Source organism: Mercenaria mercenaria, chromosome 11 (genome assembly GCF_021730395.1).
Source record: "Mercenaria mercenaria strain notata chromosome 11, MADL_Memer_1, whole genome shotgun sequence".
Classification (NCBI taxonomy): Eukaryota; Metazoa; Mollusca; class Bivalvia; order Venerida; family Veneridae; genus Mercenaria; species Mercenaria mercenaria.
In genome coordinates, this window is record NC_069371.1 from 38,929,508 (window position 1) to 38,950,809 (window position 21,302).

Consider the following 21,302-nt stretch of genomic DNA (forward strand, 5'->3'; position numbering starts at 1 on the left):
AGACCAGCCTGCGCATCCGCGCAGTCTGGTCAGGATCCATGCTGTTCGCTTTCAAAGCCTATTGCACTTAGAGAAACTGTTAGCGAATAGCATGGATCCTGACCAGACTGCGCGGATGCGCAGGCTGGTCTGGATCCATGCTGGCCGCAAAGCCACTATGTTGGTTTTCTCATGGTGCGGCTCACCTTTCATCAACATACTACGTAAAAATGAGTTTTCTACTATTTTGCGTGTGTGCGTTCTATGCTTCCAAAATATTTCATAGATTTTATTGCATTAAGGACACTCGAAGCTGTGAACCGGGCGTTTTCATCTGTAAAAATGTCTGAATAATGAATGAATTCTCAACGAGTTAAATTAATACGTAGATAAAGATGTCTGATTAATGTTGATAGAACAGCCTGTAACGAAGGAGGCCCAAACATATATTTCATTAAATACTTGTTTTCTTATTTTCTCCGAATGAAATTGATGTATCTGAAGCCATCAAATTCCTTTATTTATGATAAAAAATTGCATATATGTTGGTACTTCATGGAAATCCACACAACATACAAAAAAATGACACATTATAAATATTGGTGAGATAGTTGAATAAATTTAAAAGCAACACTGCAGTTTTACGTATTTTATAGTCTTGAATGTTAAAGAAAATTTTTTTACATTTATATCAAATGGTACCGTTTTCAGGCTCAGTATGTCTCCTTTATACCAGTGTGCAAGATGACATCGTTATCCTTAAAAATATGGAGAATAATCATGCTTAACCCTTAGCCTGCTGGCGGCAAGTGGTTTTGCCTTTGCGATCAGTGCAGACCGTCCGTGCAGGCTGATCATGATCTGCACTGTTCGCTATTGTCAGTAAATTTTCAGTGAACACCCCTTTAAATAATAAGTGATACTGCCCAAATTGAATGATTGACCAGTCCATTTTAGAAATTTAACAGGGTAAGGGCTCAGCAAGGCACCCTTCCACTGCACTGAGTGCCCTTTACATCAGCCGCTTGTTAAATTGGGAGTACGAAATGAGGAATCAGCATGAGATATGAGGGTTTAGTGAGGATATAGCGGACTTAACATGCAATATGAGAATTGGCAGATTGATTTTACATGTCTGAATGTACATGATTTATGGGTTCTAACTACCGTCGAGACATATTGATACGGATTTTTCCAAGAAATGTACATAAGTCCTTTAAATAATAGTAGCCGTACGTGATATTGTATCTTTGCCCTTACATACGAGGTATATGGCCTTATATTCATTGGAATATTGCAGACAAGGCCACTTACAATCTAAAATCGTGCTACTGTCGCTAATTCTTATCAAAAGCGAACAAATGCAAGGATGATTTGAAAGTAAACAATTTCAGAAATATTGCTCTACAGTACAAAGCAACAGGCATATAATATTTTGTGTTTCGTGTAGAAGATTTGCCGCTCAAAAACATATGACACATTATAACGGTATTTTGCTAAATCAGTCTTTGTGTTCATTACACACATAAGCTTATGAATAAAAAAGTTCATTTACTGATGTCCCTAAAGTATCCAAGCTTGAACAATGTTTACAACAGTCAATATCCCTTTCCAAACGTTATCCACAGCTCCATTTTCTTTAGCGTGATATAGCATTTTTGCTCAATAGCTTGTTTTACATCTACGACCTTACTTAATTATGTGCAGATACGGCATCCGAAACTTCATCTTGAAGACAGGATGTCGATTTCTAATTACTGTATTCCGCAATGTTATGAATAGTATTTCAGGTAAGTTTAAATGAAATAAGGAAGGGGATACATTGTTATTACCACAGGCGCTTGAAGCTCTATCAATAAATGTATGCATTATCATATCCCACCCACCTAATATTCTATGAAATAGTACTGGATCTCTTTCAGAGATCTACGATCTCTTCAAGAGATCTAACCTGCATATATATTTCACTGATAGATCTTCAAACACCTGTGATATGACGCTATGTTTCCTGTAACATGGCGGTAACATAATCAACAGCGCTAATATAGAACCTCTTATTATAATCGAAATAATATGCAATCATATCTAGGTTGCCATTCTTGCCAAATAAAGGTATTGTTCACCAAAAACGTTTGTTTAAAATGGAAGTGAACTTGTATTAAAATAACAAATTATCGTCACCTTTCTGAGTTATACGCTTTAGGGTGCCTCTTTTTAACATATTCTAAAGACTAAATGAGCTTTAATAAAGAACTCTCAGACACATAATCATATACTCGTATTTTAACCCTTTTAAAAAAGAAATCAATTTCTAAATTTTGAAAATATATAGATCATAAGGCATAATTATCTCGTTAAAAATCAATCTCCTACGCAATAGTTTCCAAATTACAAATATTTCTAATATACAGATTTTGATAAATGGTTAATTGCATCATTTGATGTTAGATTTCAGTAATTTGAACTGGTTTGAGCATTTAGAGATTGAATGTTAATATGGATTATCAAATGAAAAAAAAATCGAAAAAAAAATAGATAAGAAAATAGTACAACGTTCATGTGATTTTCATGGTCACGTGGAATTTGTAATATAGCACTGGGGGAGATAATCATTGCTGGGGTTTTTGTTAAAAACGTACCATTTTATTTCCCGAAGAAATCTGATGGAAAAAAATTGAGTATTTGATTAGCAATAGTGTCAGGTGCCGCAAATAATGTTCATACATGTTTTATCACTTTTGTGGATTGTCGTGAATGTCCTCTTAGAAATATTTGAAAATACTGGCTAATCTAAACAACACAACACAATAGGTTTACCACATGCTATTTATCTAAAATATTTATCAAGATAAAGCAATCTGTGGAAAGGAAGCTGATAACATGTAGATGCTGCTTTCAGTTTCTACAGCTAATGCATCAAAGTCGGAGAAAAGTTTTGGTTTCCGCTGTTTTTGGTTATTCGTTGTATCATCTAAAGGTATTGCTATTTAATAATTTACTGCATATCGTATAAAACAACGTCTGCATCAATGATTATAAAAATATTGGTCAATATGAATTTCTTGATACTATAATATATATTATAAAGTTACACTACACTTATTCTATGAAGGTTGTCAATCTAACTTTCTCCTAGCGAAACTATAACGTCTGACCATTTACACTTTATTATGTTCATGAACACTTCGTGCGTGTTAGTCTTTGCTGGAAGTATATTTTAATGTTCTATCCTGGTTGCCCAGATAGAGAAGTTTTGCACCAAAGATAGAGCAGTTTTGCCTATGTATAAATTTGATTAATACTTTATCTAAGGTATGATACGAATACATGAACAAATGTTTATTTGTCAAAGATATGATAGAGAAATACGTCTGCCCAGTATTTTAGTCATGGTGAAAATAATGGAGTCACAATTGTCAACTGAAAATAAAATCTTAAAAATGATATTTTTAAGACATCTAAAAGTAATATAGTATTGTAGCGAAATAGGCAACTGCATTATTGCATGCGAATATGCTGCACTACATATGCAAAATGTTTATACTAAATGTCTTATTGAACGTTTCAGGTAGGCAATAAATGTCAATAAAATCTTTGGAAAGAATCTTTGCGAGCATAGAACTCAACTTAGCTACATAATAGCAGACCTGGTGTGTTGATACTGAAAAGTATATAAAACACTGAAAAGTAAATGTACAGAGTCATTGCCATGCCAGAAACAACCATTTGCCAAAATATATAAGAAAAGCCTATGCGAAAGTAAACCACAATAACGAATTTGAAAGTAAACCAACACAGTGATCTGTCTAGATTTATTCTAGACAAATCAATAAATGTATACGTTTTCATACACCGGTAATTTATGTAGCATTTTATAAACTTCAAAAGTGTCTAACAAACTGTTTCCTTTTGACGAACAACATATATATTCTTGGCGTCACCTCGGACAATTAATTTTCCATCCGCGATGTTGAAAATGCACAACTGTACTTTATCTGTAACATGTCCATAAACTGTCCTCTAATTTTGAAACTAGCATTTCGAATTATTATGTTAAATTATGTACTATTCTTCAAAAAGAATCATGTTGACTTTCTCTGCTTAGTTTACTTAGTATAATCTATCATCATTTCAAATTTTGGTGGACTTGCGTGTGTTGTGTCTTTGTGCAGTAAACCTCAAATAAACCTAGGCCCGCGTTGTTTCACGAAAACGTCATGTAGAAATTTAATCTCAGTATAAACAATGCTAGAAAAGAGCAAGAAACGGTATAAACTTTCTATGTTCTTATAAATCAGGTACAGGACTTTGATAACGTAGCATTTCATTGCCACAGCAAATGCATTCGATACGCTCCTCAAATAAACATTGGTTTAGAAATTTCAGACCCTGTTAAACATGAGAATATCATAATGGAGGTCGCTAACACAATTACCTTTGGATCAGCGCGTGATTCCTAAAAGTATGTAAACTCGAAGGGCAAAGGTCATATGCCGAAGCGTAAAGTTACGATGGCGAACGCGAAGCTCGCTAGTCTGTATTAAGACCCGATGTTTTGTTCACAGGAGATAACTCCTGAGACTATTCAAATTTTGCATAATTATATCCCTTTTGGTCAAGAAAGCCTGGTCATAATATATAAGAGTAATGATTGAAAAGAATTAAAAGGATTCCAGACTAAGTTTTAACCATCGTAACTTCGCGCTTCACCAAGGCAGCTTTTACAATCAGTCATGTACAAATAATGGATATCCGTCGCTTGTCTGTGAAGATACATTAGTCAATATCAAACAGTGCCATATACAATTACTTAAGAAAAAAGATTGCGTCTTTGCGTAAGACAAAAACCCCGAACCGGAAAGCTTCTTGAAGTATAGTTTTCTCTGCAAGCGTACAGATGCCACTGTAAATTATTGTGGAAGTTTCGAAGTTAATGGGAAAAATTAAATGTTGAAAGAGAAAAAAAAGACATTTGGAGTTGATTATTTAAATATTTTAATTAGGGTTTTGAATTAATATTGTAGATAACTCTGTGTAGTAAATTACGAAGGAATTCTATCGAAGAAAAAAATCTGGACCATTTATTTAATCCTGCCAGCATAATGTTCATTCAGCAAAACGGATGGAATCTTACCGCTTTTTTGTTGCAAAACAAATGTGGGGAAATATTGGGAAAAGGTAGGTCGGTTTTCTTTCCTGATGATAAAAGTAAAAAATAGATACCGATAATTTTCCATTATTATCACTATTCATCGGTCTAATACTAATAATGTAACATTGTTGAAAAGTTTGAAGTTTAGGGCACGAGACTGCAAAATGGATGTTTCTTAAAAAATACGATTTCACAAACGAAATCATGCGCATTATTTTTTTGTATATTTTCTCACTTCTTTATAAAACCTGCTTAGAATATTAAGTAAATAATTTGATCATGAAACATTACATAGTAAATAACTGTAAAAATCCATGATTTTCTCTAAAAGAGTTCACTTGGATGTAGGAAGAAATAGTTCACCAGTATGAATAAATTCACCTTTGAAGTTTTTGTTTTGTAACCACAACTACACTTGTTTACGTTTGTGCTTTATCAATTAAACCATAAAATTTAATTTAGATGTTCTTGCCTCAACAGCTGCAGATTGCGGTCATATTTGTAGATGAAAAAGTGAATGATTTTCAGTTTTTAGTTATGCTTACGGGTGGTTGGAGACTAAAACTCATATGGGGACTAATAAACTCTCAAACTTAAAGTTATAATTGTTACAATTATGGTGAATGGAAGCCATGGAAAATTATGTTTTTCTTATTTTTATGGATCTAATTGTATTAAATATTTATCACAGTGCTCGTTTTGTCAGATTGGTCGATGGTTAAACAACTACATTTCCCCCTCTGTTTTGAAGAAGATAATATGAGCCATGCCATGAGAAAACCAACATAGTGGGTATGCGACCAGCATGGATCCAGACCAGCCTGCGCATCCGCGCAGTCTGGTCAGGCTCCATGCTGTTCGCTTTTAAAGCCTATTGGAATTGGAGAAACTATTAGCGAACAGCATGGATCCTGACCAGACTGCGCGGATGCGCAGGCTGGTCTGGATCTATGCTGGTCGCATACCCACTATGTTGGTTTTCTCATGGCATGGCTCATATGTTAACGTGACGTATAAAGCATTATAAACCTGTATTCTCTGTAAGTTGTATTTCATCCGTTCTGAGATTAAAAGATGTACAGGTTCATACCTTTTCTAAATGAAATAAAACAGATACAAGCCTTTGAATATTTTTGGGGAATAAAATTTCAGAAAAGTGTCTACTAGAACAGTTAAATATTGTTACTTTGCTAGATGCTATCATTTTCTTCACACAAATCGATTACTTTCTTCCTAGCAAAGCTGTTTAAACATAAATTCCAGGAACTGTGGTACGACCTCGTTTTCTAAGTATGTAACAAAAGAAGGATTTAGGTAGATTGGCTCCCGCAATGCTTTTTCTGTCAAATTGAGCATATATCAGTTTTTTTCCTTAACAGTGGAACAGTGGAGGTAACACCACAAGGATTGTTTCTGTATTGACATTTTTATTGCTCTTTGCTACATGCTACAAACTAACGAATGGTTTAGACTTTAGATGAAAATATGCTGTTTTAGAGACTTAGAATTTTCTTACCACGTGGTTAAAATATCTACTAAAAATAACCATTCAGTCAGAGAGCCAGTCAGTCTTCAGTAGTGAGCATTTACAAATTTAATTGGCTGAGGGCATCGCAGATTAGTGTTTGAAATTGCTCTTTTGTTTTCAGACTTTAATAGTCATTTGCCTTGTTATAATTGATGATTAAATATTAAACATTTAACGCTGATTAATCAAATTAAATTTCCCAAAATGTTTGAAAAAAATCTGAAATCCCATTGGACAAAAGGTAATTTCAAACATTAAACAGCATTAATATCAAAGTATTAACAAGTAAAACGAGATATCCCTCTCGTACTCGTAATCAATAACATAGTTGGAACTGTTGTTCGCAGTGCATTACCATCTGTCGCATGTTCACTGGGAGTAAGGAATAAGGATGTAGCGTGAGATATGAGGATATGACAGAATGATTTCAAATATGTGAGTAATTTGCTTACGTTTGGTAGCGTAAAATATAAATGGCATGTGTTAACAGAGGAAACATATTGATGTAACTAAAGATAAATACCTGGCAGATAAGCCAGCTGCTGATTCGAAATACCGGTATGTCTTATGAATAGATGCATTTTAACTGTAGGTTAATTTCTGTTTTGTTTTTTAAGTTTTGCTTTTCATATAAGACAAATGTGCCCGATTTACGAAGCAAACTTAGGACAAAGTTAGATCTTAGGTTGTTTCACGAAAATCACTTTAAGAACTGTTGGTTTTACTCTTCGGTTTTTCACAAACATGAGCAGAACAAATATATGATTGTTACATGATAGTTTTATCGTAACATATTTTTTAACCATATCAATAATATTCCGTATTAAAAGTCCATTCTTAGGTGAGAATTTCGGATGAAACTTATGAACTTTGTGAAACAGGCCTTAATTATCTTTATATTCATTCGCATCATGTAGACATAGAGGCACATGATCAAATACTTAAAACTTGATATACAACCATGCCATAACCTTTATTGCATAATACAAACGAATAAATGTACGGCTGGATTGATTATAAAATTAGAAATAATGTCATTCAATAAGATGATTACTTTCTTGTAAAATGAAATCGATCGAAGTGAAAAAGTAAAAAAAAAAATGCGTGTTTCCTTTGGTGGAAATCAATATATTATAATATTTTACTACGGTGCCGATATAAGATATCAATTATTGAAGAACACAGGGTTATGAATAATTCATACCCTGACATACATGCATAGACATATAGTCAACATAAACAATGTGAATAACAGTTCATTATCCTGCTCAAGTTTAACATAATCGACTGCTATAGGAAAACATGTTTTCATTTCAGCAGCTGGCGTACAATTTAAGACAATGTATAGAATTAAGGAAACTTATGTGTTGATGATTATATAGAAATTGGATATAATATATATCTTCGTAGACAGGAAGACTAGAGCAGGATATGCAAGATTACATTTTCTAAGAATGGTTGTATTGTTGTTTATGTATTTAATACATACCTTTTAGTGACTTATTGGAATATTAGAGTGGAATATACGATATATGGTACTTTCATGGTGAGATATATGAAATACACTTTTCACCGGTAAGAAACTATAAAATGAGTAAAATCTAGTTAAAACATGATACAAAAATAATTGTGTTGTACGTGTAACATCAGATAATCATTCACTCGTGAAATTCATATCTCACAACTCGTGGCTTTGTCACACATGAAAAGGTTGTATCTGGTGTTCAGTCCGTGAAAACCTTTTTGAGCTCATACTGAAACTAACAAATATCTTCTACATATTTAATGGCCGTGTCATAATTTGTTAGCCGCCGACAATTTGATATTCTAGGGGTTGAGGGATGCCTGAGATTTGAATGAAAAAATCTGACTTTTGATATACTTGAAAAAGATAATACTGGCTTCAAAATATTGAAAAATATTCTGACTCCCAAATTATTAAAAATAATATCTGGCTCGTGGTCAGATTAAAAACAAACAGTTTCATTTCTCTGAAGGAAATATAACAGAACATCATAATTATATATACAACATTTCGATCGAGGTTTAAATGTTTAACTCTGACAAAGAGTACAAGATTTTTTTGAAAGTATCAAAGCTGTATAGTGTAATTTTGGCTGCATTATATTACATAAAAAATCAATGTAAAAACAATACTCTTACAATATAGTGTACATACGCGTAAGAGCAGAGAGGTGGTGACATCAGATTTTGAAGACAGTTCTTACAGCACAGCACAGCACATCACATCACAACACAACACAACATACATTACATTACATTACAAATTACAGCAAAGGAAAGCAAAGCAAACCACATCACAGGATACATTACATTACAAAGCACAGCACAGCAGCACAGCAGAGCACAGCACAGGACAGCACAGGACAGCACAGCATATACATAAGACAACATAACATATTAAAAAAACATTGTTTTTTCTTAAAACTCTCTGGCCTTTAAAAAATCTTACTGACATACGAACACAATGTCTCTCCACGGAAGTCCAAATAGTCAGACCCTTAATTAATACAACTTTTCATTTTAAATGACTTTTGAATAAAAGTGTATGCTGAAATTGCTTAAAATATAAATAAGAGAAATATCTTTTTGCCGATACAATGAAACTCAAAGTGCAAGTACTTTCTTAATGATTTCCGTTAACTGGGAAAAAAAATCAAAAACCTTTGGCATTGAAATAATCAGTGAAATGCGTATTTATTTAATAGAAATTTCACACCACGCATGCGCTGAAGCGGACCATTTCTCATTTGATTACTTTTGTTACTGTGTTGGTGTAGAAATTTTATACTATACTGAAAATGAAACATAATTCGAGATATCGAGGAACCAGCAAAGTAACGACAATATTGCCTCGTCATAACAGGATCAAAGCAGACGTATCGCTTACCTGGAAATATGTTGGCAACTGTTTCTTAAAAAATAAAACGTTTGTTTATTGGAATATATTTTTTAAAAATGAATTGTGGGTAAAGTATTAACTGCACCTTAAAAATATGCACCTGTAAACACATTTCAGCGGCTTTTTTGCTAGTTAACAAAGCAAATGTTTAGAGAGTATAGTTTTTTCTTTAACAGTTTTAAACTGAAAAGAAATCACACAGAGTTGAAATCAGCAAATAATTCAACATCTGAGAAATGCGCCGTCGTGATTAACGCGTAATAAATCCCAATGTACAACATGGTGTGTAAATTTAATTTGCTGTCTTACATGCTATCTGGTTCTGTTTCCCAGATGTAATGATGTTTATTTTGATATTTCAGATTCCAGTTAATGAAAGGACAATGACCTGAACAAACACACATACTTCCCGGAAGATATCAAATACTCTTCATTTAGAAGGCTGTAACTTCCGGAATTGCATTCTATCTGATCTCGGGTTGTATTTGATCGATCGAAAAGATAAAATAATGTTTGTTCACGTAATTAATAGAACATGTCAGTGACGAAATAATTGATAAATTTCATAATTTATGTTATAAATAAGACCTAAAGCTTATTTCTGTGTCAGGTTTGCTTCCCAGTGCTGATGTCGTGCGCGCAATGTGCGGGTTGCAGACTAGCCCTCTGTAATCCTGGGCTGTACGGATTAAATTGTAATGAAACGTGTAATCCTAACTGCCGTGCGGTTCCATGTTCTTCGTGTTCGTGTGAAGTGTGTAACCAGTTCAACGGAAACTGTACAAACGGTTGTGATTCGGGATGGTTCGGTGCTAAATGCGAAACAATATGTCCAGACAAGTGCATGTACATGGAAGGACATTTAGAAATTTGTAATCGTGAAACAGGGAACTGTTTGTTCGGGTGCCAAAACGGTTACTATGGAGATATGTGCAATAACACGTGTCATATTGGATGCACGGATTCATTATGTGAAAACCCAAATGGAACTTGTGTTAAAGGGTGTCTGGATGGTTATAAAGGGGATTTTTGTGGTTCATGTAAGTTAAAATAATTTAGATTATAATATATATATTTGATAAAAAATTCAATTATTCTAAACTGAATTTCTGCGTTGATATCAATGTCTTCACACCTTTGCCCGAGTTCTTATAACCCGCTGAAATTAAAGATAAATTTAGGTATTTTGTTTGTTGGTGGATATTAAAATAATCTTAATTTTCAAAATTTCTAGATTGTAACTGTTACAATGACTTTCATATTTAAATACATTTTACTGTCCTTAAATATTTGCTAAAAATGAAAACCAAAGCTAACTTTAATACTAAAAAATTATATACATTCAAATATCTTAATATATATTTTTGCTCGGTTAAAAAAAGGGAAACTTGAAAGTTTTAATTCACTCTCTAGCTTGCAGAATATTTAAAAGGATTTTTTTTTTTTGCAAAAAGAGAGTAAATAATGCTCTGGTCAAACTATTTCCTCAAATTAGAGAAATAGTTTTGACGTTTGATCGGCAAACCATTCACTAAATAAATTTTACATGGCCTTAAGAATTTCACTGATTTTTAACTTGTTGAATATAGAATGGCTATGTAGCTTATACTATGGTACAATAAGGTAGTGAGTCATCAGATATTACATACTGGTAGCGAGCAAAATAAAAGCTAAAATGAAAATGCATGTGTTTTATTTCGGCATATCAATAACAATTTAACGGCTTTATATCGAGTTGCTACAAAACAAGTAATAGATAAAGGAAATTCTTTAAGTTGAGGGATTTTGATTTATCTTCTGTATACAACATATAGCAAATTAATTTCTGCAGAGACGAGAATAATTTTTCTGTATGAATTTATAAACGGAAGGGAAAAGGTCAAAGTGCATGAAAGTAATCCCTAATTCTGAACTCGATTTCGACTAAAATTAAGCTTGTAATTTACTGAAACTTTTTTTTAATAGCAAGTTAGGAATTCGAATTATGGTTCTTTTTGCTAGAGATCCAGTTTTACCTCAGATTATGTTAAAAACGTCAAACCATCAAATAAAAAAAGCAAAAATGTCTAGTCCGTCACGCCCAAACTTATTCTGCATATTTCTGTTAGGAAATCTCCAATGAAATCCGCTGGGAACGTTTTCTGGTACATGTACAATGTATTTGTAATAATTACATCTCTGTTGACATTAAAGCATAAAATTGCCTCGCTGACATTTTTTGAATGTGTATTTTGTGTTTTGTTTCTGCAGTTTAGTATCATCGGCAGTCCGCTGTGTATGTTTTGAAACCGGTGTTGGGGTAGATATCTCCTCCTCGCACCTGTTCACATCGTATTTCCGAAAAAAATATTTAAAATTATGAATTATATTCAACCCATTTGAAGTTCTACATGAATATCAATGTTTCATTTTTTGGAGCAAGTAAGTCTGACCAGTATTTTATGACTTTTTATTTATTGCCAGTAAAATGCAGACACGGATAAGGCTTAAGAGGGATGGCAACTATAAAATATCAGATCATAAAATAAGTCATCCCGATAAACCAAATGAGTAAGGCTACCAGAGGTCCTTCTTGTGTATTACAGCTCCAGATGAAGGTGGTCTGAACAATGATGAAATTGCCGGGGCCCTCGGGGGAGCGTTTGTCGTCATCTTGTGGGCAACCGTAGTTATTGTTCTCATCTTTGTTATTTGGAGGTACGTATGTTGTCCTTTTGTTATTCTTGTGTATGTAATATCTAATTAGTTTCTGGAACTTCTGGAAGTGTGTATTTTCTAATATGTTTCACGAGGGTGTTTTGTTGTTTACCAAATCTTCATTATTTTAACACGTGTCAAGTTTAATATCCCACTCTTTGTGATATGTAAACGGCTGTATCACGACACTGTTGTTTCCTCCGTTTGCGTTGTCTTGGTGTACTGTAGACTTGATGCAGATTATTGTTCACGAATATTTTTAATTCACGAGTGCAGTTATTCGCGAATATTAACAAAAACAAACCGTCATGAATATAACCGAATATACAGTGTGTAGGTGTGCTATCTGTGCTATCTAAACGTGTGTATACGCTTAACTATGTTTGAACACAGATGCGATAGTGATCTGTGTTTTGATAGTCTATACAACCATAACCCTTGCCATATGAATGTAGATATCACCTGAATGTATGCAGTACCCTTATCTTTATCGTAGGAAACGTTGTCGACGTCGGCGTATTCGCTTAATGTATTCCCTTTGTCTGTGTCAACTTTAAATATTTAGTTCTTTTATTTAATTCATACGCATGTACCCATTTATGCTGCTAGTGTCATCTGCAAATATGTATTTCATTTATCTGTGTCATCTGTACGCACTTATTTTTCTTATCTATGCCATCTGCAAGTACTGTTTTCCCTTATATGTATAATCTGCAAGTACGTATTTTGCTTAGATGTTTCATATGTAAATAAGTAATTTACCATATCTAAGTTAGCTTGAAGAACGTTTTCACCATATATGTGTCATCTGTAATACGCATTTTCTTTAAGTGTGTCAGCTGCCAATATCTACATTTCCCATGTCGTTGCCATCTGAAATTAAGTATTACTACAATTTTTGTTAAGCTCTAGAAGTATGCGTCACCAGTCTGTGTGTACTTCGTTGTGTAAGTTGAAAGTGCAATTATCCAAATATGTATTAAAATTATCAGTAATTGTCTTTTTTATCTTAAAATATCTTTTATGCAATAGAAAGAAGAATCAAGAAACAAAATCACGCAGTTTCGCTGGAAAATTATAGAAGCTGGAAACTGCACGGACATTTATTATGCAATTAGTAAAATGCGCCATATAACTATTAATTAGGCTCGCCTTTGAAAGCAGTTTCTGCAGGGAATTTTAGATGAAAACTGTATGATTTTCCCTGATGAATTTTAAGCGTTGGCTTTGTAGAATATAGTACATGTATACTGATAGGAAGTCGTTGATAGGGGAGTGTTATGGAATGCAAAGCAGTTGTTTTCAGTTTTATATATACTTTCGTTCAATGTCAAGAACGCATGATCAATAACCAGTGAATGCTTGGTCTTACAGTGGCCAAACTTCAAGGGATGACTGCCTGTGATAAATAGATGACTGTTAATAGGTCAAAGGTGAAAGTGAAATGACCTTGCGACTGAAGACTGTTTCCGTTGAAGGTGTGGCCGCAATAGAATGATTGCCTGTGACAGGAAAGGCCGTACCGGCGACAGTAACCATCAAAACAAATCAACACCCTTTACAATATTTACAAATTTATTTACATAAGATGATTATTAACAATGAATAGATATGAAAAGAAAAAAAAAAACTGATTATAAGAAAGAAAAAAAAGAAAGTTCAGTATCTCTAGATACAAAAGTTCTTATAGTCCATTCTAATCTGACGTGACACAGGTCTTTAATGTAATTGTGAACTTTAAGTAGCACAAACAAAACATAGCTTCTAAATTCAGTCCCTTTAAACCGTGAATACGTTGATTCCGTGTTGGCTCCCTATGGTGGTAGGTGATTGCATCCCTGATCTGACTTCAGAGGATAACAAAAATCATCGTCTTTGCGGTTTACGGCACAACCATGGGACGAAAGCTCTGCGCTGGGAATATCACATCCAGGCGAGTGAAGACAAGTGAACCTCGGGCATTGTACTTCCGGGTTATGACATCACCAGGAAAATCGTCTGGCGGAAGAAGCTAAAATATAAACATATTGTAAGCACCATAGCAAAACAAATAAGTCAGGGCATAAAACTGCTCCTTTGGGTACACCATACCTCCGTAGGCTCCATAAATAATACGTGCTACTTATACAAAATATATGTGCTACTAAGTTCAGACGTCACATGATTAAAATACGTCACTTATTACTTCCATTATTACAAAAATTACTTACTTAAAAGACTAAAGTTAAAGTATGAGAAAAATATGAAAAGTATATGATGACACATTATAGATACGGACATGATAAACTGCAGCCATTATTTACAACTACAAATTAACAAAATTCAATGTAAATCAAACGTTATATGATAGTTGGCATCCATATAATATCTAATGCCATACAACAAAACGGACATTGTATGTGTATGCAATAGACTGTCACACAATTTCATATTACAATAATATATTACATACATGGTACTAGACTTGCCATATAGAGTTATACATAACAATACAGTGCAGTGATGGCGTTCCATAATTAATTTCCATTGTGACAGGAAAGGCCGTACCGGCGACAGTAACCATCAAAACAAATCAACACCCTTTACAATATTTACAAATTTATTTACATAAGATGATTATTAACAATGAATAGATATGAAAAGAAAAGAAAACTGAATATAAGAAAGAAAAAAAAAAGAAAGTTCAGTATCTCTAGATACAAAAGTTCTTATAGATCCATTCTAATCTGACGTGACACAGTTCTTTAATGTAATTGTGAACTTTAAGTAGCACAAACAAAACGTAGCTTCTAAATTCAGTCCCTTTAAACCGTGAATACGTTGATTCCGTGTTGGCTCCCTATGGTGGTAGGTGATTGCATCCCTGAGCTGACTTCAGAGGATAACAAAAATCATCGTCTTTGCGGTTTACGGCACAACCATGGGACGAAAGCTCTGCGCTGGGAATATCACATCCAGGCGAGTGAAGACAAGTGAACCTCGGGCATTGTACTTCCGGGTTATGACATCACCAGGAAAATCGTCTGGCGGAAGAAGCTAAAATATATAACATATGGTAAGCACCATAGCAAAACAAATAAGTCAGGGCATAAAACTGCTCCTTTGGGTACACCATACCTCCGTAGGCTCCCATAAATAATACGTGCTACTTATACAAAATATATGTGCTACTAAGTTCAAACGTCACATGATTAAAATACGTCACTTATTACTTCCATTATTACAAAGATTACTTACTTAAAACACTAAAGTTAAAGTATGAAAAAGATATGAAAAGTATATGATGAAACATTATAGATACGGACATGATAAACTGCAGCTATTATTTACAACTACAAATTAACAAAATTCAATATAAATCAAACGTTATATGATAGTTGGCATCCATATAATATCAAATGCCATACACTACAACGGACATTAATTAGATGTGCTATAGACTGGCACACAATTACAAATTACAATAATATATTACAAACATGGCACTAGACTTGCCATATAGATTTATACATAACCATACAATGCAGTAATGGCGTTCCATAATTAACAAAAATGTTTGACATAAGTTTTTGAAACAAAGTACTTTATAAATATCATGTTACAAATTTCAGTATAAATCTAACATCTTATATAAATGAAACATTTAGACTCCTCTTTCTAAATCATTTACAGAAGTCTGAAAAATTTAATAAATTATCCTGATATACCGAAACTAGCCAAAATCACATGCCGAAAAGTAAATGTTACAAAATTCTGTAGACTGAACAAAAATTTACCAAATAAAAATCGTAATGCAAAAATCATACAAAAATCTAACAAATAAATTTCTTACCTCGATCGAGCATAAATTTCTAGCAAGAAAATAATTCAGACATAGATTCGTCTATAATGTCGTAAGGTGGTGTGCGCAAGGCATATCTATTTCAGTCTATTTAAAGGATAATGTCCCGCCAAATACTAAATTTCATGGGATTCACAGCTAAGCCGTGGACTCCGACTATTGTCATTTTCACGGGATTCACGATATAGCCGGGGAATCTAACTACTTTGGCGCGAATTTAAATTGACAATTTGAGGCCCATTATAGTGGTTTTGGGGATAAAAACACGAATTACTGAAGTTTATAAAATATCAACTTTCTTATTACTGAACAGAATTCAATGAAATTTACATGGAAATTTAAGTTATGAAATACAGAAAAACATGAGAGGTATTTTATGCGTGAAATCTGACATTTACCTCAATAACTCAAAAATTTACAAAAAGATGATGCAATACCTGCATTTACAATACAGATAAAATAAGGCCCGTATGTCAATTTGTGACAGTAGATGACCCGTATTCTTTTGACTATAAGCCGGCCGAAGGTCAAGGTCAAAGTGACCTCGAGACAGAAAATGGTTCACAACTTAAGAACACTTTGGCCTGATTTCGTCAGATTTCATAGGTGATTCCGTGTGGTCAGTATATGACCTGTCTTACTTTGGGAGTAAGTAAATTAAGACGAAGGTCACAGTGACCTCGAGACTGAAAACTATTTCTACTCAATAACTAACGAACACTTTGACCTGCAGTCGTCCAACTTCATAGGATGATTACTTGTGGTCAGTAAATTTCCCTGTAGTTTTTGGGGTCAATAGGTCAAAGGTCAAAGTGACAGTATCCTCGTAATTGAAAACGGTTTAAGTTCAGTAGCTAAAGAACCAATTGACATACAGTCATCAAACTTCATTGGATGATTGTCTGTTAATAGTAGATTGCCCCTATTACGTTTAAGGTATTAGAGCACTAATAGTAATGTTTACAAAATGGCCTTTGCTTGGTATATTCTGAAAGGTAACGGTGTTTTACATATTTTTTTTCAATTTTTAAACAACTTTTACCGTGCCGTTTTTTTTATAAATTTTGTATAACTTATGGTATCTCCTCAAGCTCAAGTACAGACAAATTTCAAAGTGATGGCCACTATCCAAAATGTTTGCAGAGAACTCATTTTACCATTAATTTTAATAAAAGAAACATCAAACTATTGGTAAACAGTTATAAAACACAAAATAAAAGTCAATATCATTTTTTCTATGGTGCCTCAAGTAAACGGTTTTAATGAGACAGAATTCATACTTCAACATTGAAAAAATAAGGTCGAATGCTATGTTTTTAGTTTTGAATTTTGCTTACTCCATTTAAAAATAACTTTACGGGAGACGTAAAACCTACCTAAATTTCTTCCACAATATATAATCTAAAAGTGAAAGCAAAATAGAGAACTTTCACTGTGTGTAACTCAATATTTTTAAAGATGTGTAACTCTACCCCTTCTGTTTAAGTAGTAAATTAACTTTGAACACCAAGAAATCGCTTATAAGATTCATCTTTTTCCATTTTTGTACAAGAAAACAATAATAAGTCTTGAAAGAAGTAAAACCTTACTAAAAAAATGAAAATAAGAGGAAAAAAATTGGTCCTAGTAGGGCTTGAACCTACGCCCCCCTAAGAATTGCTGTCAAAGTAGGTTTATGGTAGGAATTGAATACTCTTCAAAAAGGAGGTTCTCTATTAGTGATCTAATACCTTAAGAACAATAGGTCAAAGGCTAAAGTCAAAGTAATCTCGGGACTGGAAATCGGACAGGCCAGGCGGGGGGATGGTAGCTTTTTTTGGCTCACGTGTTATAACATGTGTTATAACACGTCAGAAGATCGATCAGAAAACGTCTAATTATTTCGCTTACACATTTGTATGTCTGCATAAAGAGATTTTAAGACGTCTAAAGAACATTTGCAGTGAAACAAAACAATTAAATGCAAATAAAAGATGTATCAACAACCAAACAAATAGACAAGCAAAAATAAATATACAAATTTTCTGTAATGATTGACAACTTTTCCATGGAAGACAAATGACTTTAGCCGAAGGGGAGTAAAATTACACTTATGTCTAATGATATTGTTTCTAACGATTTTTTCTTTTCTTTTCTCAGAACGCACTTATTTTCAGCAAGGTCTTGAATTTTATTATTATTATTTTTGCTTCCAGTAGTTGCGTACTTGTAACATATAACATAGAAATGAATGCACTTGCTTTCTAAGTAGTTGACAAATGGAATGAAAAGGGCGCATGCATAAGTAAAACTAAGTTTAACATAGAATTTTGCCTACTTTCTGAAATAGGTTCACAAATGAAATGAGATAAAACAAACAAAAAATGCCTAGGTTATGTAAATCGTAGCACGGAAAAATGTGTGCTTGCAACACATAAATGTGCTTAGTATATCAATAATACGATTCAATGCAATTAATGTGTCTGAAAGGATAAATATGTCTGAAATGTTCTCATTTTCCGAACAATCTTCAGAGAGGAAAACGAAATAAATGATTGGTCTCGGTGGCAATTTGACTAATAAGCCGTCTTGGTATTACGAAAGATAGTGATTAAGCGGAATTGCTTTGACACAAGTTCTTTGCATTATACATTACTTTTTTCACTGATGTCTCTTCCAAATGACTTTTAATCAGTTTCCCCAGAGCCGTACATGACGCCTGCATTATAGCCACAGTACTATATATATGTCTTCGGATGAGATATTTCAAAGTCCCATATTTCTTTTATTTTGTGGTACAGGAGTTATTGGAATATTCATATGGAGAAACTTGTCAGCTAGAAAAAGAAATTTGATCGACTTTTCCTAGTCAAAGCTATTATTACCAAGAAATCACAGTTGCTATTTGATAAAATTGTCCAGTCTTTCGTCGCCAAAAAATTATGAAGAACACAGCAAATGTTTCAATGAAATATAAGATTATTGGTCTTTACGGCCTGGTGGTATTTGTTCAGAGGTGACCTACAGCATCATAGATGATAGTAATTACCCCCATGTATAGTGTTGAGTGTTGTGGAAGAACAATGAAGCTGAATACAGTTCATGCTCATGTCAGATTATTTGTTTACTTCTATATAATACACCTGTCTTTAATGCAAATCAATGGATCTGGAAAACTGGCAAACGTCTGTATATCATCACGTATTCTAATGATCATTAATGCATCTGGAAAACAGAAAAACGTTGTGTCGTTTTTATTCTATATATCACAGCTTTTAAATGAACATCAATGCGTCTGGAAAATTGGAAAACCTTATTTTGTATTAAGCTGATTTGAAAATGTGACAGTACGAGTTTTTACTGGACATTACGTCGGGTTACGTTACTAATTCTTTACTCTTTCCATTTTTATAGGAGACGTTTGAAAGACTATGAAGTCTTTAACCGAAATGACAATTTCGGAAATGATTCAAACAGAAGCTCAAGCAGACGGCGTTTACGGCGACATAGCAGTAGTTCGTCTGTAAGTGGAACAGCAAACCATATCCTTGCCGAGGAGCATCAATTCACGGAAGGCCAGGTATATAGCAACCGATGTTCTGATTTTTTCATTTTTTGTCTATAAATAGATATTCAATTAATATCCAGCTAGGTTCTTCATTTATCGTATTGATAATATCTTATTTTGTTTTTAGTTTGCTGTAATTGAAATATTACGATCATGACACAGGATTACATTCGCATATGCATGCAAGCTCCGAGGGTCAAGTGGCAAAATAAAGAAAACAAATTAAAAACAAAATCATCACCAGTGCACGTAACTAAGTCTGTATTCAGACCCCATGTTTTGTTCATAGGAGATAAATACTAAAGTTATTCAAAATGTAATAATATCCTTTTTCTAAGTCTGTAGCCAGACTATACGCAGTTTTGTTGAAGGCAGTTCGAACCAGTATGATAAAATACAATTTATGTTCAAATATGAACTATTAATGCTCTAAGAAGGAAATAGGAATTTTCGCTACTTTAATAGTTTGTAAAATACTTAAGCGTATGTTTATGTCTCTCCCAATGACAGCTTTTAGTTTTATATCAAGCGATTTACTTAACAACTCTAGAATTCCATTGTAGAGACTGGTTCCTGTTCATGTCAACAAACACAGACCTTTGATTGAGAAAAGATCAGTGACATTCGATACAGACTCGCCAGTACACTGCACGTGCACGTATGGCGGATCATCACGAGACTTTTATGTGTGCCAAGGTGTAGAGATGGAACAGGATGAATATGAACAAGATCTACAAAATCATTTGCACGAATTTCACGTGCATTTTACAAATGAACACGACACTGGACAATTTCCTACGAGAAGAGCTTCGTCGGAGGGCGATATTAGTGAATTATCAGCTGTGTGGAAGCCTATACGATATTAAACCACGGGAGGTACTTATTTAATGCAAGAGAGGTACTTAAGTAATGTGGAATTATTTGTGGAAGACGTTCAAATTCCATTCCAATAATTAACGATGACATTCAAAACTGGTATTGCTCAGTATTTCTACTTAACAATTCGTTCTATAAATTGTTTGCTTAAATGCTAAATACAACTACATCTGTCGTGTGATATAATATGATGGAATTGTTTATAAGAAATCGTGTGGTAAATGAGAATAAATAGTGAATATACAATATGCTTAGTAAAATTATGGAATAACAACTCGAAGCTTATGATGCAGAAGTTCCTAAAATGATAGCACATCCTCACTGAGTTTTATCCTGTATATCATTGTAAACAACTAGGCAATAAACATTAAAGAATACTAATGTCTGAGCCTATACTTTGGATGCAGCTTCAAGTTTTTACTTCTTTTTTATTTTTTGGTTTAGAGTCACACCGATACAATAAAGGTCAGATTGCAAGTTTCCCAGCTTTTGCTGGTGGAGGAAGATCTCAGGTAGGATCACAGGTGATGGGTTCCTCACATAAAGAATTCTACTAAATTTTTACTGTCCTGCATTATGATACACTGAAACAGCTAAAACTTGTTCGAAACGTCATTCCTGAAACATGGAATATTCAAAATCCAGTTGTAAAAACATTGCGCGCTGGGCATAGAAACTAAAAACATGATGGCCAGGAGGCCGCTCATCACTTTTACCTTGTGACCTTGCTTCTGTCAAGGTTTGGTAAACATCCATCAG

At 33.7% G+C, this 21,302-nt stretch overlaps 1 protein-coding gene across 4 annotated transcripts; it reads left to right on the forward strand.

Annotated features, from left to right (window-relative positions):
• Positions 1-4,641: 4,641 nt before the first annotated feature.
• LOC128546023 (protein draper-like) lies at positions 4,642-20,936 on the forward strand. 4 transcript variants are annotated; one of them, XM_053517190.1, is made up of 5 exons: positions 4,642-5,157; positions 9,945-10,622; positions 12,168-12,279; positions 19,514-19,679; positions 20,231-20,936. In XM_053517190.1, the coding sequence occupies exons 2-5, from the start codon at positions 10,211-10,213 to the stop codon at positions 20,531-20,533; spliced, it is 993 nt and encodes a 330-aa protein (XP_053373165.1). In that variant the 5' UTR covers positions 4,642-5,157; positions 9,945-10,210; the 3' UTR covers positions 20,534-20,936. The 4 variants fall into 4 exon arrangements, 3 of the variants coding, with proteins under 3 accessions (XP_053373165.1, XP_053373163.1, XP_053373164.1); XR_008366013.1 differs by lacking the exon at positions 4,642-5,157 and adding an exon at positions 6,532-7,094 and having other exon boundaries at positions 12,046-12,279; positions 20,231-20,370; XM_053517188.1 differs by lacking the exon at positions 4,642-5,157 and adding an exon at positions 6,562-7,094.
• The last annotated feature ends 366 nt before the right edge of the window (positions 20,937-21,302 follow it).

What these genes read in the sequence shown, in the direction of transcription:
- LOC128546023 (XM_053517190.1), top strand. Translation starts at nt 10,211, where the DNA reads ATGTCGTGCGCGCAATGTGCGGGTTGCAGACTAGCCCTCTGTAATCCT. An exon ending in CTCATCTTTGTTATTTGGAG is followed by an intron (nt 12,280 to 19,513) that starts GTACGTATGTTG and finishes CCATTTTTATAG; the next exon opens with GAGACGTTTGAAAGACTATG. An exon ending in ATCAATTCACGGAAGGCCAG is followed by an intron (nt 19,680 to 20,230) that starts GTATATAGCAAC and finishes ATTCCATTGTAG; the next exon opens with AGACTGGTTCCTGTTCATGT.